At 36.0% G+C, this 23,956-nt stretch overlaps 1 protein-coding gene and 1 long non-coding RNA gene across 4 annotated transcripts in view; one reads left to right on the forward strand and one right to left on the reverse strand.

Moving 5' to 3' along the window:
• zdhhc5a (zinc finger DHHC-type palmitoyltransferase 5a) overlaps positions 1 to 19,198 on the reverse strand; it is a 42,343-nt gene extending 23,145 nt beyond the window's left edge. For 2 of the 3 annotated variants that reach the window (XR_007185785.1, XM_048196853.1), the window contains exons 1-2: positions 18,839 to 19,196; positions 1,923 to 3,728 (exon numbers count right to left, since the gene is read on the reverse strand). Coding sequence is in view for 1 of the 3 variants with exons in the window: in XM_048196853.1 (XP_048052810.1) it covers positions 1,923 to 2,077 (155 nt within the window). In the remaining 2 variants the exon portion in view is untranslated. Of the gene's footprint in view, positions 1 to 1,922; positions 3,729 to 18,838 lie in introns of all 3 variants that reach the window. The other variant, XR_007185786.1, reaches the window with a different exon arrangement.
• Positions 19,199 to 19,262: 64 nt separating this feature from the next.
• The window catches only part of LOC125272228, a 45,590-nt gene continuing 40,896 nt past the window's right edge, over positions 19,263 to 23,956 (forward strand). Inside the window, exons 1-2 of the long non-coding RNA XR_007185792.1 lie at positions 19,263 to 19,396; positions 22,065 to 22,100. This is a non-coding gene — a long non-coding RNA (uncharacterized LOC125272228). The remainder of the gene's footprint in view (positions 19,397 to 22,064; positions 22,101 to 23,956) is intronic.

Here is a 23,956-nt window from a genome sequence, read left to right on the forward strand (position 1 = left end):
TGTACAGAACAAATACAACCCTTAAATACATTTGTACACTCTTCTGTTTCTTGACATGGTAGCATCGGACGCGTTTCGGTGATTTAAAACGACGCTCGTGACTTAAAGTCGAGTGCTTTTACTGTAATTTAGGCAAGCGCGCTCATAATAGAAGCGACGCGGTTGAGAGCGCGGCTCATGGTTGCATAGCAACGACAGACGCCACGGGAGCGAAAGCGCATTGAAAAGAAGGAGAATGCCGGCGCGGCCGCGTATGTGACGCGTACTAGAGAATAATTATTATAATAATAATAATAATTTAGCGGGCCGGATTATGTTTTATTTTTGAGATCAGTTGCGGGCCGTAAATGGCCCGCGGGCCGGCAGTTTGAGACCACTGGACTAGACTATCGCAGAACGCTGACACAATCAGCTACCCAATGATGATTTTCATTCAATCCGAGCACAGATATTGACTCGTATTACTCGTATAATACTCGTACTCGGCAGAAGTGCTTTATCCGTACCGGATACTCGTTTCAGCCGAGTATCCGGCTCATCTCTAGTAATTTACCTCACTTGCCTAGTAACCATAGTAACGGGTGCGCGAGCTTTCGCGCTTACTGCTATGACGTGGAGCGCGAGGTGCACTCAACATTACGCTGCATGAATTTTTAATTAGCCTACACTAGTAACAGTTCATTTTGTTACGGTATGAACTTAATCCTAGGAAAAGTTAAAAAATAAAAAAAATAAAAATAAGACCTTTGTAACGAAATCCAAGACTTTGTATACCAAATTCAAGGCTATTAAGGCCTTAATTTTAGATTATCAAATTTAAGACTTTTTCAATGCTTTTAAGACCCCGCGGGTACCCTGATAATGCCATAGATCTAAATGTAATGCTATAAGAAACACTTTTCATGATTAGTTAACCCTGAGAGCTGTAATAGTAAAAACGTGCTAAAAGTTTTTGAGAGAGGAATACTTGGCTATTTCATATGCAAAGATGTTAGCCAATCACAGCAGTAGGCGTTTACACTGAAGTCTCACAGAGACACGCCCCTTAAAACAGAACGTTCAAATCAAAGGGCTAAAATCAGGGTAGGAAAAATACCTTTCATTTCTTAATTATGACAATTTTTGATATAAAAAGCATACTAACATTATAAGTGCACCCCAGGAAATATTATAAAACAATAAGACAACACAGTTCATGACCCCTTTAAAACAATGGTGAATGTTGCTGATTTGTTTAGAGGAATTCCTTATTTAACCATTTTTTTCCATGGTACAATGTTTCTCCTGGTTTCCACGTCCGAGCTGTTTGATCTGATTTGGTTTATAACAGATTTCTGCACCGAATTTGAATGCTTCTCACTAGATCACATGGCGATGTTATTAATTCTGTGGTGAATCCAAACACTTTTTCACTGGATCTCCCAGTGCTTTGTAGTAACGGTGTTGCGTGATTGGCCTGCGAGTACCTGTTCTGAGCACTGCTGGGTTGTCTATTATTGATCCGAACTGATAAACTGCCTGCACTGCGCAGCTCAAAAGAGTAGCGCAGTTTCATTCTGCTTTCGTTTCGTTTGCTGTTTGATGTTTCTTGTATGCAACAGAAACAGCAGCTCTTATCAGTGGTGGTCTCACCAATGGGACCTCCAACAAAACTTAGTCGCGCCAACAGGAAAAGGGTTGCAAAATGCGACCATTTGGTCTCAGTTGAGGGCCCTGAGAATATAAGAATATCTTAGTTTTCTGTGCCTGTGAAAATCAGTTCAAGGTAGGTTAATTTGGTACTTCTGAGTGAGTTCTAGGCAAAAACATGCCATTATTCACTCCATAGTGCAGCAACACACTGTTATTCACCAGTACATGTTGACTCATCCATCATAAATGATTGCAGCAATCTGTGTTAGTAAATGTGTTTGTGTACTCACGTAAAGCAGAAGAAGAGTGTGGTTGCTCCAACCAAGAAGGCCGTTGCCGCAGAGACCGGCACGTAGCGACTAGGCCGGAGAGGTCTGGATGGAACGGTGGGGTGGGGTGGGGAAGTGGGTCCAGACACGCCCCCACTCATGCTGCCGCTCGGCATCACCCAGGGGGCAGGATGACAGCGTGCCCCGGAAAATTATCCGTTTGTGAGTGCGTTTGTGTTGTTAAGACAGCACAAATGAAAAAGAAAAACTAAGGGAGAAGTTGTTGTCCTTTTGGCATTATAGAAAAAGGCCACAAGATGAGCATTGTTTCAAAAGTACAAAACAGAAATGGAGAAGTAAAAAAAAAAATTTTTAAAAAAAAGGATTTAAAAAAAAAAAAAAAAAATCAAACTTTGGGTTTTAGCAAATTCTTGAATTAAAGTTTCAGATTTTTAGACACTTATAAATTAATAAATGTATAAAGCCAATCACTGAACAAAAATTGCTCAAAACGTCTGTAGTTTGTCAAGTCTAAATATTACTTATTTGGTCATGTAGAAAAAAAAAAAAAAAATGAAAACAAACTTAAAAGGCTTAGGAAAAAATGTCTATAAAATGCCAAGAAAAAAAATGACTGGAACAAAAAACAAACAAAAAAATGAAAACAAAAAAAACTATTTTAAAAACTCCTAATGTCTCACCACTTTAACTGTCAAGGCCTAAATCTTCAGTGGTGCTTTAAAAATGTAACCAAAAATGTGAAAATTGTTTACTTTATGAGAAATATTTGGTGTTACTGTATAAAATAAGAGGTAAAGGAAAGTAATGTTTATGATTTTTTTTTTCTAACAAATATTTTAAAAATAGATTATTTGAGTTTGGTGTTTTGATAAGCAGCACTGTAGTCAGTTTAAGGATTTCAAAAGTTGCCAATTTTGTTTTCTTCTGCTGTGAATGGGAGTTGAATAATTCACCAAAATATATATAAAAAAATGAAATGGCGAGAGACAAAGAGAGGGACAGGAGGATTTTTGGTGTAGTTCAGTTTTGAAGGGAGCAACGACAATGAAGGAATCAGGCGGCAGCCACAACCGCTAACAGTTTCCCCCCACCATCCACACTATCAGAAGATATAAAAATGTCTCTCCTTCATTTCAACCAACGTGTGCTACACTGCACCTTAAGAAATGGAGCCTTGTGTGTCTCTCTCCTGAGTCGAAGCATTGCTGATCCAACAGGTTAGTTTTAAAGAACAGGCCAGTATCTTCACAAGTAAACAGGCTTACACCTGCATGGCTGATTAGATCAAATTCTCGCTCTTTGCAATGAGTGGAATGGTTCGGCAAAAACACCTTTTTTGCACAGAGACAAAAACAGGTGAAAAGAGCAGCTCTTCACTCGCACACACCTCAACACTCCTGGGAATTGATCCAGGTCAGTGGAGCAATTCTGAAATGAAAACGTTGGAGCTCGGAGGAATCCCAGGATGCACAGGTGCTTATGTGGGGATTGAGGGAGGAGAGGTCAAAGAGAAAACAATGGACAAGAGTTCAACTTCTCGCTTGGGACAGTTCAGGGACTTCCTTATGCGTGTTTGTATGAGTGTATCAGGCCCAGCTGATGTCTATTTGCAGATGAGGAGGCATTACATAAGGATCTCAGGGGGACGCGGCCTCAAGGGAGTGCCTCGAGCCATGCCTACACTTCCTTTTCTGACTCTGGAGTTATCTCCTCTTTCTGCGGACCATATGCACACTCAGTTAGCATGCACTCATTCAACGATGGGCTTCCGGTGGTTGCGCTGGGGAGACTGGAAATAAACTCCACCTGAAAAGAACAAATGAGAAAATAAATGTGAATTCTGAGCCAAAAAAGATTTTTAGCAGCAAATTTTAAATAGAGCTGACATACTCGATAATATCAGATCATTAAATCAACAATTACGATATCATAGACGATATATAACGCACACCCTACAGCACTGGCCCGATCGGGCAAGTGACCGTTCAGTCTACTGTCCCGAGCATCATTCACACTGGCCCCGGGCCATCGGGCGGTCCTTATTGTCGAGCCCTGTTAGCCCAGCCCGGCCCATTGAAAGCCCTGGCTCGCGCTGGCCCGACAGTGGAAAAGCGACTAATGTAGTCTAATTCATGAGCCAATGACTTATGAACCAATTATTTTAATTGTTTGTTTATTAATTTTTTACACCATGTTAGCATCATGGCTATTTACATGGCAAACACAAAGGTCAATATCAAAATTCATAAAAGTTACATTATTATATAAAACATTTCAACTTAACCTAAGACAGAAAATCTAAAATACATTCGGGTGATGCATTTTGAAATATTCCATGCAAACGTTTCTAAATAAAAGCCTTTTCTAGCAGTATCATAAAAATGTCAATTTAACAGAATATGCTTAACAGTCAAAGGAACTGTCAAAGGAACAAGAGACATAAAGGAGAAACTTCGCCTATTAATAAAAAACCCATGGGTAAGTCTTGAGTGACCCAGTCTGCACTTAGTGAAGATGATTTGGTCATGTCTCGACCAGTCTGAATCAACATATGACTCACTTTCTGAGCTGAAAGTTACAATTACCTTCAAAAATGTGTTTCAAAATACAAGTTTTATGTACGTAAATCATTATCATTACTGACTGATTGTTCATTTCAATGTGCAGTTAAAGATAAACTTGAATCCTTTATCTTAATTGCTACATATATGATTGGATTTAATTATGTTAATTAAAAACCTACATTTGACATGAATGTTGTTTTGATCAAAATGCTATCTTGCTTCCTTTCTCTTACGCATTCCATTTTACTGGCATGCATAAAATCTTCTTGAAGCATTTAATATAAAGTGATCTCATGCTTCTGATGTTGAAGTTTTTGAAGTTTTTGTTTTCATAGAAATTCAGTTTTTAACAAGTGCAGAGTTGATGTGTACAGAGAACCTTCATCTGTGATATTACGAAGACTAAATTAAGACTAAACTTAGCTATGATGTAATTCATTGCTGACAATTTTCATTTATTTTATCAATGAGCTGCTGCAGACCTAGAATATACACATCAAGCCACATTCAAATGAATGTCCAAACATTCAAAGTGGTGACATTACAAACCATGTTCACTGACATTAAACTAAAAAAAGAAAAACCCTGGCCTCACCTTAATTACAGAGACATCTGTAGGGTAACCCTTAACAGTTTCTGTTTGTGAACCAAACACACTTTTGTTGTTGAGATGACATCACATAAGCTTTCACTATCAAATGTTATGCAAACAAAGGTGATGTCTGGATGTTTGCAAAGCTGGGTATTGCCAACTACATCATGAAACCACACATCACAAAACAAGCGTGTACATAGTGATACTATCACAACTGAACTGTGCACCTGTACACATTTTAATCTGATAAAAGCCGACTTTTAGGAGTAACATATAGATGCCCTACACTCTTAAAAAAAAATAATAAAAAAAATAGTTCTGTGGCTTAGTAAATATCACAGTAATAATTAAATTTATTAACTTAATAAAATCTCAGAATATCATTTACTTGATGGTTTGAATTGAACATACCAAAATAACTGACTAAAAATTCAGTTAATTTTGTCTAAAATTTACAGATAAATGTAATTTTTTGTTCACTAAAAGAATTTAGTATTTGACTAACCGATTAGTTTTTTTTTTTTTTTTTTAAATATACTTAATATATTTGTGAAATTTCTATGAAAATATTTGAGAATGGAGAATTAAACTGATCTGTTTCAAGAACCACAAATATACATTTAAAAAAATGTTTCACCAAAAATGTAGTAAATAAGTAGATGGAGTAAATAATAGTAAATGTTTTTTTTAGAGTGAAAAACCTTTGATGTCATGGGGCTTTATTATACATACAACTGAACTTAGTCTGACAATGACATTGTTCATTTTTAACTACACAATCACAACAGAGAGATGACACTGCAAATGGAGATGGGTGAAAATAAAGGAGGAGGATGTTAAAGTAACAGCAGTTAGGTGGTGGTTGACAGATGTCCTCATCAATTAATGAATAAAGGGGTGAAGGTGCAATTCAGAATAGCAATTCAATACAGTAACTAACACCTCCAGGAAGAGACTACTGTTACTGTGTCTAATCTTAAAGGGACAGCAAAACAACAACAACAACAACAACAAAAAAAATACTTGTAAGATATCATGTGATATGTTTTTTTTTTTAGGGTGAACTATTCTTTTAAAATGCTATATTAATCATAGACTACCATAACTATAGGTGAAAGGAGACAGACTAACTATAACCTTGAAATGCTAAAGCATTCTAGAAAGCAACTAAATAACATGATTTGATCTTTCAGTATAATTACTTTACTAGTATTATGGCCAAACCTACATTTTATGACTCATTAGAAGTGCTATGACCAAATTAACTTTCAACACAGGATTGTGATATTTGTTCTCACAACACAATTTAAGAAACCAAACCCAAATTACAGTTCTGTCAAGTCTTAAAGCATTCAGTTCTAATGTTATTCCACTGCTATTACGTTGAAACACATATTCTCCTCTTTGAAAGTGTCATTGGCTCCTATAGGGGGAAAAAACAGGCACCAAATAATTGTTTTAAGAGCCACACAACAATGAACATAAAATTTTAAATCACTTACTTTTAGTCATCCTGTTGTTTATATATGTCCCCTTTACAGTTTCAGCTTTTTCATCTTGTGACTTTTCTGGGAAATGAATGTCACCATTTTCACTTAATACTATTATAGTTTTTGTTAATATTCTGAATTCGAATAGATTTTTATATTTTCTGCTTTCATTTTGTTTTTAAACATGTCTGTTTAGTTTGTATAGATTTTTATTTTAGTATTAACATTTATTTCAAGCAATAAAAAATGTTTTAATGGTTTTAGTTAACTATAATAACCCTGATGCTAGTAAAATCTTACTATTGAATAATATGTGTCAAATAATGTTCTTAGTCCTTCCTTTCTAAAGCTACAACAGTTTACTTTGAATCAAATGAAAATAAATATAAATGTATGGAAATAATATAAATATATAAATATATTGAATTTGGTTTGTGTAACCAAATAACAAACAGGGGCAACTGATATACATACTGCTTGACTTGAATTACTTTGAAATACAGCGGGACTCTTATTTTGAAATGTCTGTGCTTTACTTTTTGCTGCTTAAGTTCAGATGAGGATTTAAAAATTACGTTGCTACAACCGTTTACAACACAATATAATATAAATAATTTGAAGTAAACTTTGTGATAATTGATTAGCATTAGTTTATAAGCAATCGGTTGACAAATGCGCACTAATCATTGAATGCGAGCTGCTCTGAAGAACGCGCAACTGCGCCATCTTGACTTTAAAACATGCAGCGCTCACATTTATTTAATGAAATTAATAATAATCACATTAGAGAGTATCGCAATTTGTTTTTCCATCCACAAAATATAAGATGCCTTGAAATTATCGTTTATACTCTTGTTATACTGTTTAAGGTACTGAAGACTTTTAATGACCTTAAATTTATCTGATGAACATGAGTGGAGTGGAATAATGAAAGTGATCAGCATGATTGATATTCGAAAAGGTAAGCACGTGCTGCATTGTGTGTGTATCTGCAGTCTGTAGAGCCGATTTCCCCTTTTGAATGACGAATAAAGACGAATTTATATGAAGAAATAGGCAGTTGTCTCCTGTACGCAGGAGCAGAATGGTGTGTTCAAATGCAGCCGTTTTGCATCGACACAGGCGACGTGAGGCAACAACACAGTCAGCTTTCATCAGCTCTAGATCTTTGGCATCTGTTTGGTGTGTGAAATTTTTCCCTACCTGTTCATATTTTGGCACTCTAATTTAGCATCTCATTTAATTACGTCAACACAGCAAATTATGTGATAGGCTACTGGTCACAGAACATGCAAATAACATTCAAATTTTACAGTCATAACGTGTGAATTTGTAAGGTCGACAATGGTGACCTAAGCAAAATTATCACTCGCAAATTAATATTTTTAATTGCAACCGTTTTAGGCGCAGTCTGAAACCCTGCCCTATTATGCTATTTTAATACACACATGGCACATTACCTCATATCTCAAAGAGTCTGAAAAAGGTTCATTCGAAAATTCTGTTCTGATTGGTCAGACGGCCCAGTCTGTTGTGATTGGTCTACCGCTTTGCCCTAACCCCGGGGTTCCCAAACACATTCCTGGAGCCTCCTCTGCACTGCACATTTTGCTTGTCTCCTTTGTCTGACACACCCATTTAAAGTCTTGGAGCAGAGATTGTATATTATAGGGAGATGAGAGGGTCTGTATCTCTTACCACTGGAGAAAGCGTAATGGCTAACCTAACCTAACCTATTGTGTAATGGCAGTGACATCAGTGCCCGCCATTCAAAACCTCTTCCCTGCGTACCGCCTATGCATACCACCAGAGCCGGAGCGTTAGCATTAGCCGTTATGCTTTTTTGGCTAAAGGTTGCAGGCTTGCCTTCCAGTGGCTTTCCTTGTCTCGACTAAAGAGCTGATGATCTGAATCAGGTGTGTTTGATTAAGGAGACATGGAAAACACGCAGTGTTGAGGAGGCTCCAGGAATGTGTTTGGGAACCCCTGCCCTAACCAATTCCGATGCGATAAGATTGCAGTGAGAAACAATTTGTCTGTCCACACCAGACGTGAGCGACTATGAGACGTGATAAAGTCAATCAAAAATCACAACCAATCAGAAGAGGGTGTGGGCGGGCTCTCTCGGCAAGCTTCCGGCATTCGGAACAAAATGGGTAAGTACATAATCAAATTCATGAATATTACACCATTTTAACATTATGAAAAAAACATTTTTTGTTATAGAAAACACTTGTCTGTTCACAATGAGTTGACAGTTTGAACATTCTGGTGTCCTTTAATTTATTTTGAAGATCTGAGGTGAATTATCCTTTATCAATACGGCTATAAAAGACACAAAATGATATTCAAACTCACATTAGATGCTTTTAACATTAAATAAAGCACATAAACAGTACCTGAGATTATCATTGCCATACTTTGTGTTGTTGTCGCGGCTAGTTAGGACAAAAACTCTGATTAACACGGAAAAGATAACTTTTAATCGCGTGTCACATTGCATCTGGTTAGGACACGATGTTACAGCGGGTGTTGGAAATGAAATGCCTATTACTATATCTGAATTTCAGCTCTGGACGTTTCCTCAGCGCTTGATACACAGTGATACAAAAGACGATGTCAGTTTTTTCCATATCAATTCCAGCGCAAGTCCTCATCCTTTGGAAGTGCATGCGAAGTGAATTCACAGTGCTGAAAACAGCGCCTCCTCGACATGTAGACATTGCTCGCGGATAGCCAGTGAAGACCACAGGCTGGCATTATGCAAATGTGTTACAAATGCAAAAGTATAGAGCAGTCTATGGTCAACAACAACAACATTTTTATTTATTTAAACACAATATAAATTGATCCAAAGTGCTACAGCGTGCATAAGCAAGTCTACACAATAAAAACAACAGCTACAGACATCCAAAAGCTAAAGAATAAAAATAAGATTTAAGAGTAGACTTAAAAATGTCCAATGAAGGAGCAGACCTTACATGATAGGGGAGACTATTCCAACGCTTGGGCCAAACCACAGAAAAGGCCCGATCACCATTTGATTTATAGCACAGTTAAAAGCAAGTGATTCGAAGATCTAAGTGCCCTAGCAGGACAGTATGGCACAAGGAGATCACTAATATACCTTGTAGGGATGGCTCGATACCACAATTTTGGGTATGGCATGGTACCAAAATCTAATACCGTAGTATCAATATTAAATTGATACCATACAGGGGCAGAATTTTGGTGCGGTATTACACATTATTTTACTAATTCTTGCAGATTTCGCATTTATAAAGCGGGAAATTACTGCAAATGTTTATTAGCAAATTAAATCAACAATTATCACATCAAATCAGTAATTTGAAAACCTTCTTGTGAGAAGTAATTTCAGCAATACTGTGTCTCCCCTCTATATCTCTCAAAAAGAGCAAATTGCTTTTGGCTTCAAAAGACATCGCGTGTATAAGTGAGCTGCGCGCTGCGATACAACACTTCGCTTGCGTTTCGGGACAGCTGACAGAAATCACTTGCCCACGTCTTTTTAAACCTTGCCAGTTAGAGCATTCAAGAGATTTTATATCACTCAGGAGTAGGCTACTTGCAGGAGCTCTTTAAGAGATGGTTTTCTTTGCGCTCATACCAACAACGCACACATAAGCCACCTGTAAGTAGCTTGCGTATTCCAAATTGAGTTGTTTTTCAAATACACACCAAATTATGTCAAATGTCTTGATGAGTATTCACATTAACACAGTCAGTTATGTCTTATGTGTATGTAAATAGTAGCGATGGGCATTTTTCCAAAATATTGTATTCGAATATTTTGGCTAGTAAAAAATGAATATTCAAATATTTGTTTATTTAAATTATGTTAAATGAGAAAGACGTTATCTTTTTATATTCATCAAGATTTTGTAACCATTTTTGAATAAGCTTACGATTAGGCAATATACACAACACGCTTAAATTATCTTAAGGTTTTATTTTAGTTGAAAGCATTGAATATATGCAAAGAAAAATTTAAAAAATGTAAAGAACAAAAGTATTTAAGCTCAAGCAGCGTGAACGGGAAAACACTAATAAAGCAGACGGCGCCAGTTATCGTACAAAATGTAACATACATAATACACTCCAGTCAGTATATGGTTATCGTGTTTATTTCACATGTTCTTGTTGAGAAAAACAATAATACCCACAATCTCGGGTGAGAAAATGAGCTGCAGACGTTGCAGAGACACAAAGATAACGTTAATGCTAAGCTAAGTTTTTAACAGCAGCACTTTGTGTTTTCTGTTAGTAAATACATCTCCCTCGACAAAACTTAGAGTAAGCATAAGTCTCAAAATCATTTTGCTATCAGATAAGTTATCATCTCGGCTCACCCGGGGATAACTTACAGCTGCTTACCTGTCGTGAATGCAGTAATGGACAGCTGTCTTTCCTCATTCGATGGGTGTTTAGATTTCATGTGCTTTCTCAATATGGTGGTGATATTATCAGTGTTGGGCACGTTACTTTAAAAAAGTAATTAGTTATAGTTACTAGTTACTTCTCACAAATAGTAACGGAGTTTGTAACTGAGTTACATCATTATAAAAGTAACTAATTACCAGGGAAAGTAACTACTGCGTTACTTTAAAAAAATTAAAATGTCAAATAACTTGAAGGCCCCCATTATTAAATATAATTCTAAGAATAAATAATTCTTGATCCGACTTGTGACTCATGATCCACTCTTGCTTATGAAATTTCTCTGTACTGTACAATACGTGTTGGTAGCCATTAAAGAAAATGTAGTTTCATATATATGTTTAAATAGTCCTATGTAATGTTTTAAATTCATTTACTTGATTATGAAAAGTGAACACCATGAGTAAGATGCATCATAAGATGCGCAATATATCGGGAGTCATGGAGTGGGTCAGACATGATTTTGACCATTTCATTAAGTTTTGTTTGGTTTTATAGAGAGCCTCTCTTTAAAAGGGAATTTCATTTTGTAAAAATTGTATCTTCATTTTAATCAATGTTTCATCAACCAATTGCCTGGATTTAATAAATAAGAAGCAAATAAAGCAGACAATATAATCATGGATGCGCGGGCGCGATCACTGGCGCGTGAAACTGGAGCGCGTCTTATAGGCTAAATGAACCGAAACTCGGCGTATAGGCTGCTTGCCTCGCAGACATGAGAAATATATCTATAGAAAGCTCGAAATATCTAAAAACGAAAAGAAATAGGCTACTATGATTATGTAGCCTAATCCGAATGAAATGTACATTCTCTCTCTAGGCGTGTCCAGTATATGCGGAGATGATGAGAGTCAGCAATGTCAACTTCATCTTTGCAGCCGACACTGATTCAGAAAATATTACTTTATTAATAAACAATTAAAATGTCTCCTTGCTGTTTGTCATATTCATAATCTTTACTTTTGCCAGTTCTTTATGGCAAGTGTTATGTGTGCGCTTGAGTGCATAGCCTATATTAGACCAACTTAAACAGTGCAAATATTATGAGATCTAAACATCATTAGTTCTAGCGTGTCAAGCGCACAATAGAGCTTTCATGTTATTTAAACAATATGATCTTGTGTATGTGCATTGATCAGTGTTATAAGAAAACAAGGCCCTGTTTACACTAGTGTGGAACTGTATGCTTTGCTGACATTGTGGTTCTTTTTAGCAGCTATTGTGCAGTTAAACTGGATTTTTTTAGCTACCTACATACAAGAGGCAATGGTTTATACTTGTACGCACATGCCCAGTGTGCATGAACGGTCATGTGACATGCATTTTTGGTCATGTAGTGTAGACGGAGATTGTTTCTGAAATGCATTGGAAACGCCAGTATAAACATTAGTTTTGAGTGTTGACTGAGATTCAAGTGCTTTTTCCATTTTATTCCTCTATGTTGTCACATTTGCCGGTTTCATGTCCATTTGGGTAGCACAATGCCATCTAATGGTGAACTTTGGAGCATAAGCAGTAGGGCTGCACGATTAATCGCATGCTATTCTCACGTGCATTTCGTCAGTAAAGCCGGTTCCCTGATTACCGCTAAATCACCATCACCTGTTTTTAAACGGAGCGCCTTTTAACAGACGGAGCCGTAGTTCACGGACAAGCCACGCAATATCGCGTTCATTATCGCAGGCGATTCATCTGCGATATGAACGCGATATTGCGTGGCTTTTCAGTGACCTACGGCTCTGTCTATTAAATGCCGCTTCATTTGAAAGCAGGTGATGGCGATTTAGCGGTAATCAGGGAACCGGCTTTACTGAAGAAATGCGCGTGAGAATAGCATGCGATTAATCGTGCAGCCCTAATAAGCAGCATAAGTACCGAAATTAGCGAAATCAAGAAATCATACCATTTGAAAAAAAAATATACAGTACAGTCCAAAAGTTTGGAACCACTAAGATTTTTAATGTTTTTAAAAGAAGTTTTGTCTGCTCACCAAGGCTACATTTATTTAATTAAAAATACAGTAAAAAATTATATTGTAAAAAATTAAAATTATAAATAATATTGTGAAATATTATTACAATTTAAAATAACTGTGTACTATTTAAATATATTTGACAAAGTAATTTATTCCTGTGATGCAAAGCTGAATTTTCAGCATCGTTACTCCAGTCTTCAGTGTCACATGATCCTTCAGAAATCATTCTAATATGCTGATTTGCTGCTCAATAAACATTTATGATTATTTTCAATGTTGAAAACAGTTGTGTACTTTTTTTTTCAGGATTCCTTGATGAATAGAAAGTTCAAAAGAACAGCATTTATCTGAAATACAAAGCTTCTGTAGCATTATACACTACCGTTCAAAAGTTTGGGGTCAGTAAGAATTTTTATTTTTATTTTTTTGAAAAGAAATGAAAGAAATTAATACTTTTATTCAGCAAGGATGCATTAAATCAATCAAAAGTGGCAGTAAAGACATTTATAATGTTACAAAAGATTAGATTTCAGATAAACACTGTTCTTTTGAACTTTCTATTCATCAAATAATCCTGTAAAAAAATATTGTACACAAATATTTTGTACAATTGTACACATTAAATGTTTCTTGAGCAGCAGATCAGCATATTAGAATGATTTCTGAATGATCATGTGACACTGAAGACTGGAGTAATGATGCTGAAAATTCAGCTTTGCCATCACAGGAATAAATTACTTTGTGAAATATATTCAAATAGAAAACAGTTATTTTAAATTGTAATAATATTTCACAATATTACTGTTTTTACTGTATTTTTAATTAAATAAATGTAGCCTTGGTGAGCAGACGAAACTTCTTTTAAAAACATTAAAAATCTTAGTGGTTCCAAACTTTTGGACTGTACTGTATATACCTGCATTTTCCCAGTACCTGTATACCACGCAACCCTAATACCTTGGTGCACGGCCATATAAGTTTTGGGAAACCTTTGGTTTAAGATTTGCAGAATTAAGCCTGTTCAGCCAAGCAGTTTAAACCAATTTCAGGAAGCCTTGTTATCAGTTTAGCTATGCCTGACATTTGGTAACCTGACCCAGGGTTTGGTCTAAAATTGCCATAGTTGTGTAACCCTGCATAAGGTCCAAGGGACAACACTCCAAAGCATTTCAATGTGGAGCTGAATATCTGAACAGCTTTGTTTTGTAGACACAACATAAGATCATAGCTTTGGGAAAGTCTGATCTTAGATCGGCATGCAATGGAGCAATGCATCCTACAGGTAGCTGAGTCAGCAACAGACAGGAAATAGTCTGGCTGATATTTTGACCAATATTTAGGAAAGGCATGGAATGGATTATGTTAAGTGAAAGAGAAAAAGGAAAAACAATGAGTCCACAAGACAAGAACGCCCTAGATTAATCATCAACCAGTCTCTTGGTTTTACTTTCATTATTGTCACTATGACATACTCATGTGGCTTATAAATTGTAGTGCACCCATTAATGGACAGAGAAACATTTGCGTAGCCACACTGCCTACAGTAGTCTATTTGGAAATAAGAAAAATTATTTTTTTTTTAAAAATCAATATATAAACTACTTAACTATTAGCATTAGAAGTCAACTGATTATTCGGATATTAGTGGAGAACAGTGTTTGCCATCGAGGCTGAGAGGATGCAAACATTAGTACCTCAAGCGGTTAAAACTATGTAAAAAAAAAAAAAAAAAAAAAAAAAACATGCTCTTGCTTGTAGTTTGATTAGTGGTCAACCAGTGCTTCCCATACATAGACTTTACATTTAATTCATAGTAAATTATTGTAGTCTCCCCCACAGGAAGAAAAGACTAAGAACATTATTTGACACATATATTATTCATTATATAATTTTAGCAGTAAAATCTGTGTCCCACTGAGAGAGACACTATATGACAGCAAGGAGAACATAGGAAAAGGAGAACCATTTAAATGCTGTAATTTTGCATAATTTACAATGCATAATAATGCATAATATTAGTATGTAATTAAATGCAATAGTATGCTATGTAATTAAAATTAATTTCAATAAATAAAAATACTGTTAAAAATCACACATTATTTGTTTGTCACATGTAGACCATTTTTGTGCTGTGGGTAATAGGAGGATTTTTCACCCGGCTACCACCGCAAGTATATTTCAAACCTGTGGGAAGCATTGGGTCAACCAATATATCGCCAAGGCTGATATATATCCTTTTTATTCATATATTCATATCCTTTTAAACAATTACTTTGTTTGTGAAAAATACTGTAATAGGATTGCCATATAAAGTATAAGCATGTTTATTTTAAAGATTTATTTATTATTTTTATTTATTTTAATATTTATTTCTAATTAATTAAATATTAATTAAAATAAATATAAATTATATATCGTATATATCGGCTTTATATCAGCCACCCTGCTTTCTAAGATATTGGTATCGGCCATCAAAAAAACAATATTGGCCAACTACCAAGTTTGATTATTTGTTCTTATTTTATTACATGACTGTTTACTTAACTTTACAAAGGTTTGAAATTTATATTTTATAGTATATTTATGTAGAATTTTTCATTTGCATTGTTCTTGCATTCAATGTAAAAAGCCTAGAGAGTAAAATAAAAAAATGTACTAGCCAATGGCGATTCAAGCTTCAGTGTGTCCATAGAGGGTTGCAACGTAAATGTTTGTTACCATCTAGTTGTCAGTTAATTAGTTATTTATATACAGCTGTTCACTTTTATGTATTCGCTATCCAGCAAATTTGCCTATTTAAAACTAGTGATGTGAGAAACCAAATTGATAAGTTCATGCAGTCAACAGAAACATATAAACAAATCAGAAAAAAAGTCCAATTTCAGTTCTTTCAAATTTGAACACATTGTATTGTGTACACACACCAGCGGCACCCAGCACCGACTCAGCAGGCTGTTCAAAATATTACTATTGTAATAACTTTCATTATTAAAATTAAAAAACAGATATTTAATGATAAATAAAAAAAAAAAAAAAAATTAGATAAAAAAATAATGATAAACATAACTATAATAATTAGAAAATAATATTTAAATTTTTATTTTATAGAAAACTTGTATGAAAAAATGTGGGAGAACCGGGATCGCACACTGTCCGAGAGGCAGCTTTCTGTGCATACGATTCGGGTGTGTGTCTGACAGCGCTCTAATAATGCCGGTTTCACGCATACTTTTACGCATACATTTGCAGTGTGTATGCAGTGCATGTTTTGCAGTAAGTATGTGATGCAGGGGCAGCACACGCTCTTGTGCTTTCACATATGCTGCGAACAATGCGCTGTCGCCTTAATTCAGCATGGTAGAGAATTGTAAGATGGCCGCTCAAACATTTCTATTGGCTTCACTGCCTGCTGGAAGTTTAGAAAGCAATGAGCAATCCAGTCATTTACTCAGATCAGTGGTGAGCACACATCCGAAGCATGCACACAGAAAGTTGCCTCTCAGACAGCGTGTGAATATTAAATTGAGTTTGCTTTCAAGTCTTCTTAAGCTTAAACAGACAAATTCAGTGGAGAAAGACAACACACGCATACAGTATATTGGATCCGTGCATTATGTGTTACAGTGACAGCGACAGCAGCCTAATATTCCTGCTCTGTCTGTTGTTTTTAATGTTAATCAAACAACAAAAAGACAAAAATCACTCACTGATGTTGACTGAATTACTTTTTATAACCTCAATAAGGATTACTCTTTATTTAATTTATACAGCAAGGATTATATGCAGGGTTATTTTAAATCTGATTACTTCAATTTCTGTACCTTAGTACAGAAGTACTGTTAGACCTACTTAAAAACCCGAAGAGCAACATTTCTTTTATTGGTGTCTTTTCTCTATTGAATTTATTTATGCTATAGCTTGTAGTAACCATACCTAAACCATGACCCTAAAACTGTGATACAAACCGAACCGTGAGTAATCTGAACCGTTACACCCCTAATATATAGTGACAATTTGACATTTTATAACAGTCAAACAAGTGTTCTAGTATACATGTATAAAAATATATATTGATTTTGTATGGGTTGCATCGATACAGCATATTGTTTGTCATTTGATTGATTCATCAATCCATTCTGATGTATTTTTACACCCATAGAAAAGAAAACTTTTATCATGTGCCGCATTTAGTTAGGAAACAGTGTTACAGAGTAGACAATCTGGTGGCATATTCAATGTGCGCATATCTGTCAACCATTGTGACATCAAAAACACAATGAAGATAATAATAATATTATTATCTTAATAATATAATAATAATAATAATAATATAAATAATAATAATAATAATAATTTAATCCTTTAAATAAAATTTTAGAGCTTTGCCTGTATTGCCTAAGACAATTTTCCCTTAACAGGGACAAATAAAGTATAAAGTAAAGTATTATCAACATGGTTATGTTGCAATGTCTTATTTTTAGAACGAGCTGATTTTTGTAAACATTTAAAAGTTTAAGAATGAGAATGGATTTAGATTTGAACCACCCTAAGAATTAGGTTGCATTAGGCATGACATTTCAAAATGCAACAGCTCAAAATCATGCTTACACAGCTATAGTAGTATGCATTTATGTAAAAGTATGTTTCAGGCCTAAGTCACACACAAATTGTACCGATTCTTCCACTTCATTAAACCCTTTTTATGCGAATTCCCTCTCTACTCCTCCTCACTGTCCACTAACACAACAGAATGACTGAAACCTAAAGCCATGTGGCATTACACTCCCTGCCAACTGAGGCAACCTGCATTTCCCACAATCCACTATATGCCTGCCAATTTCACATGGTGAGAGTGAAGCAAAGCCACTCTTTGATTCAATAAGGAGAGAGAGAGAGAGAGAGAGAGATCTGTCACATACCCTTTTGAACTTTTTCATTTTCCAGTCTTCCCTGACACACCCCTCTGCACTCCAATTAGAAATAAAGATAAACACCAGATCCAAGCTGGTACAGCTAGTTATACGATCTAACACTAGTAAATCACACTGGTACACATCCAGAAAACGTTTGATTTTCACGTGCACAGCTCATGATCTCAAGTTCAGCACGTTTTCATTCATACGTGAGTATGTAAGCTGGTTATAATTTCATTTGACTGGTATTCTTCACTCGTTGTTAACTGAAATTACACGAAGGCATTAATAAGCAGGTGATCTGATGAAAATGAATGACTCCCATTTGACTAAAACACAAAACATGCAGAAGTGATAAACATGATTTCATTATGCTCAGGTGACACGATTAAATGACTAAAAGGAATCAAAAAGCAGTGAGGCGCGTTGTCTTACTTTGAGGCGGTGAGTGTGTCTTTTGGGTGTGTTTCGCTGCAGCTGCACTGTTTAGGCCCTAACATGAATCCTCGCGACGCCAATACTGAGCGTGCGGTCAAGGCTTTGGCGTCGCGCGGAGCATAACGGGGCCTCGATCGATTACCTCAGTGAAACTGCATCGAAAATGGTATTTAATACGCACATTCCATGCTTTTATCTGAACACTGCAGCCGGGTACATGTCAATGCAAAGTCAGTCTGTAGTCACCCCCTTGAAAACACGACTTATTTTGCTACATGAGGAATGACAGCAAAGACATGCCCAGAATAAATGACTCACACGTTAAAAGAAATCAATACATTATTAACATGAAAGCATTAGATTGATATATAACCATAACTAGTTGTAGCACAGCTGGGCAGGACTATTAGCATGACAGCTAGCATTATATTTTCAAAACAGTGTTTAGGTTGAAATAAAATAACACCACTGACGACCTACCTGTCAGTTCATTGGCGTCGCTGCTTTAGAGGATTGGTGTGTGTGACATTGGTTATCCTCTTTAATAGATTAGATGATGGCTTTAATCTCCGTTTCAATCTTTGGGTGGTGGGGTCTTGCCGACGGCTCACTTAGCCAGTTAGCCTGCGTCCAAACTATAAATCTTTCGCCTTATTTTTTTTACACACTCGAGCTTCTAAAATCTCATTCAAGTTTTTGGGTCCTCTCAATAACCGTTTAAATCCATTCTGTCGCGTATGACTTGATAAAGCTCGCCTAGCTTAAAGCTAACGGCAGGTTTAACGTATTTTCACCCAGCTCAGCGCAGCGGCACGAGCTCCAGTCCACATCCACGAGCCTCCCAGAACAGTCTGACGTCCCCGCCCTCCTGTGCGCTCATTGGTCGAGAGTTGCTGTCGATCAACTGGCAGCTACCAATGATAAGACGCAAGAAAGCGTTTGACGGGACTTGTCAAACTCATTCGAATCTCAGGTGGTGATGAAAGAGCGTAACGGACACCTAAACGCTCGTGTACGGGACCGCGAGAACGAGCAGTGGTAGGACTTCCAAATTGTTCATATGTTAATACTTTTTTTAGCCTGTAATGAACTGACAGACATAAACAGCTTAATGAAGGATAAAAAGTGACACAGTGACATATTAAATACGTGTGTCTGAGAGGGAGGCAGACAAACAAGACGCTTGTGTTGCTCTGAGGATTAAAGGGACAGCAGGAGTTTTACAGATAAGCGTCTCCCCCACCCACTCTAATATCCCCACAAATCTGACCAACATCTGTCACACCACCTCTTTTAGACCAAATAACACAAATCTACTGCTCACACATAAAACACAAGCACCCTGACAGATGCCTGGGTTAAACCAGACTGTAATTTCCTGGGAAATATAGCCTACAACAGGAAAGCATCAGCTCTCTGAAATGCCTAGATATGGTCAAAATGACAATAAGTGTAAAAATAGAGTAGCCAACTAATACAGTAGTTATGTCTGGCAATGGGATATGCGCATCATATCCTACATGATGCGTGACCTCCTTCCAAACAAGTTCATCATAACAAATGCTAATCCAAGATCAGTAGGCGCTCATGTATTCATGTAAACTCTGAATTTGGGCATTCAATCAATTTTATTTTATAATCCCTAATCTGAACATCAGGAAACCTCTCAGAATCAGAAATGTTGACACATTCTGGACATACAGATAAAGAAATGATAAATTCATCATTACTTTCAAAACCAACAAGGGAATTGTATTCTATTGTTAATGAGATATTTAAACGCATATAATAACTCTGAGCTATTTTAATGCTGAGGTGAGCACAGTGGACTAGAGACGAATACTAAAGACAATCTGAATATAGATTCCAGGTGTGATTTATTTTAGTAATTGCAAATCCAGTGTTGAAGTGAAAAGTAACAGGTCAATTATAGATAATGAGGATAATCAAAATTTGGTGACTAGATCGAAATGCAGGTGACTAGAATGTTGATAACAGAATGTATAAAAAATAAAAAAGACAAGATTTCACAATAACAAACAACCACATTATTTTTAAACAATACATGAGACATGCAATAAAAACAAATAGGACACGGATTAAAGTAATGACAAAGTGAGGTACAAATCATCTATAGTGCAGCATTAAATGGCTATGTTAATAGTGCTTAATATACTCTTTTGTGTCTTTCATTCTGTATATAAATATGCAAAAAAAAAAATAAAATAAAAAAAAATAAATATATATATATATATATATTAGGCCCAGGATTAATGATTATTAATGTGAGATGTACATGTGTCAAAAGCACCACTATCTTCCTTAAAATGGGATCAAATACTCTGTTAGTTTTATATTTAAAAGGGGTTTCCTTATTTTCTCATCTGCTCTCATGTCATGTGTGTATTTGTCTATTTATACTGTGTCCATAGTATAAATGTCAAATGAAGGCTTAAATTGAGACTCTTCCAAAAATGTTTGATATGTTTAAAGCTGCAGTCCGGCATTTTTCCTCTTTGTCGCCATCTCTGTTTGAAACCTGCAATTGCAGTTATATGCGGGATTATTATCTGTACGTGCGTTGTGCGTCGGCACAGCTCGTCAGCGCGGATGAATCTAATGTTTGCTGTCAGTCACCATATCAGAATCACAGATTGTAGTTTTGAAGTATGACCAATGTAGGAATTTTCACCGGAAAATGTCATCTAAACAAGTAAGTAACATATCTGCCACTTTTGTTCTGACCAACTGAGGGGAAAAGCATTAGCTTACAATAAATCACGCTGCCAATGGTGATTAAATCTAACGATCGCTTAGCTCAGATCACGCCAAACCATGCAAATTATTATTGTTGTTATACTTTGTTCTCAAATTGTTAATGTTAACAACATCAGCATTGCGTGACTATGTGTATTTAGTGTATAGGTAATTAGCATTACCTGTTGATTTCAATTTCTGTAACCACTCTGCTGTCTAGAGTCTTTTGCTTTTTGACTATGGGTGAATCTCCAGTTGTCACTGATGACTGTCATTTTTTGGATCTTTCTGGATTACAATCCGCCATCAAAATGATTTCAGCTGCTGTGAGAAAAGCAGCATCCTCACGTGATAAAACCGACTAGCCTGGACTCCTTCCTTTCTGACGTGACGTAATGATGCAAAGACGAACTGCTGTATGCTCGAATTCCCCGCGGAAATCCACCAGGTCGCTTTTATTATAAAACATTATTTCAAGCTTACCGTTGTGAATCGAGCTAAGATAAGGAGATAGTTTTGAACACTGGCTGGATATGTACTTGCTCAAAAATTGATTTTGGATAATTTTTTACCAAAAAAAGTTACGGACTGCAGCTTTAAATGAAAGCTCCAAAAAGGATAAAATCACCACAAAAGTGATCCATATGACTCGTGCGCCCATATTCAAAGTGTTCTGTCATTATATTAAGTCATACTAGCTAATTATTCACTGAAAATCTTTGGTGGCATTATATGCAGACTAAAGAATAAAGTTTAAGTTATAGATCTGTGGAGGAGATAGGAATGATTTTCAGTGAACTTTTGGTCTGTTTCCCATGCAAAGCTATTGTTTGATATCAGAAGACTTTAAATTCAGTGCACAAATCATACGGACCACTGTTAAGGTGTTGTTAGTCCTTTTTGGAGCATGACTGCTTTGTTCACAAAGTTCTCGCTTTATGTTCCACAGACAAAACCATATACTGGGTATAGGAACCACATGATGGTGAGTAAATAATGATAGCATTTTAATTTAACTATTAAAAGCACACAGTTTATCAGTTCATACATTCCTTGATAATCAAAGCCATGACTTTTGGCACACTTTTACAGAACTGAAATTTAAGTGGTTATATCTGAATAATACTTTTTATTTTCTTATTTGTATTCATTGCTTCTTGCATAACAAGTCATGTTCATAGATGTTTTTTACTCTACACAAACTCATTTCTGTTTCTGTAATTTTCAAAAACAATGCATTTGCTTTAAACCTAAAGCTGAAACCATGCAGTGTGACACAGTTTTAATTCATTTCTGTTTTTTAGTTTAACCTACAAGATCAGCTGATTAATTCAGATATATCTTTCTTAATATATGCTTTGTTTAAATATAATTATTTTGTAATCACATAATCTTTTTTTTTCTTTGTTCAAATACTGTAAAAAAAACTTTAGAAATAATTTGATGATATTTGTACAATGCTGCCCCCTCGTGTCCAGAATTTGTATGTCATTTTGTGGGCAGGAGTACCACAGATTTGTGGGCAGAAGAAAGCAGCCCAGTATTTCAAGATGTCCTCACTGAAGCCTGTAGTGCAGTGACGTACACTCTCAGAAAAAAAAACTTTTTACAGAAAAAATTGTACCTTTAGGGGTACAACAGCTACAAAGATGTCCTTTTAAGGGTACTGCACCAATGACAATCTTTTGTATCCCTAAAGGTACAATTTTTACACATTTTTTTTTTTCTGAGAGTGTACTGCATTAAATCCAATACATAGTGGATGTGTGAGCCCCCCCCCCCCCCCCCCCCCCCCCCCAAAAAAAAAAAAAAAAAAGTTTAAGGTTGTCAGGTAGGTTTAAGTGTTAGTATCTCTTGTAGCATTATGTAGGTGATCGGCACTGTGATTGACACAATCTTCAGAATCGACTGCGGGGCGGAGTTTGTGCTAAACAGGTTTTGGAAATAAAAAGCATGCATCCACTATGTGTTGATTTAATGCAGTACGTCTTCGCAGTATAAAAAAAGCAATTGAACAATTAATCCGAAACATAAAAAACATGCTTTTATTGCTAAAACCATCACTGATCTGTATAAATATATAGGAGTTTGTACACATCAGCCATCAGAATTTGAGTATTTTTATTTGTAATTATTATTGTTGTTATTATTATTCTCGGTTATGAAATGAACAGACAGATTATAAATAGACAAAGCATTCCCACTGACCTAATCAATGGATTTCTTATATTAATCAAACCATACTGAGCAGCAGAGGTAAATCTGGGTCATTGGATAACACTGTTGCAAACTTTCACCTCTTGAGGGCATCGGAAACCCATGAAAACTACAAATGATAATCAGGCTCAAATGGTGAAGCAAAAACAGCTTAAAAGTCTTTAAAGTAAAACACAGTACATTCCAGGTGCCTTCATCTCCTGCCTCAAACAATTGGGTGATAATTTATATTTTCTGGTTGAATATATGCTTCACAAAAACAATCACATGATGGCCCCACTGACACAATCAATCAATCAATCAATCAATCTATCTATCTATCTATCTATCTATCTATCTATCTATCTATCTATCTATCTATCTATCTATCTATCTATCTATCTATCGTCTATCTTCTGTCTGTCTGTCTGTCTGTCTCTGTCCGTGTAGGAAGAAGAGAGTTTTTTTTCTTTGAGAGTGCACAGTCTGCCAGGCAGATGAATGGAGAGGCAGAGGATGACTCATTATCGTCGGCCATCTTGAGAGGGATGATAGGGGATCCATGAGTGTCCCAGGGCACAACTCTGCATCTGTCCTGGTTTATTTTTGACTCACTGAGATCCTTCTACGCACTGCCGAGACAAG

This window comes from Megalobrama amblycephala, linkage group LG7, assembly GCF_018812025.1.
Source record: "Megalobrama amblycephala isolate DHTTF-2021 linkage group LG7, ASM1881202v1, whole genome shotgun sequence".
Taxonomy (NCBI): Eukaryota; Metazoa; Chordata; class Actinopteri; order Cypriniformes; family Xenocyprididae; genus Megalobrama; species Megalobrama amblycephala.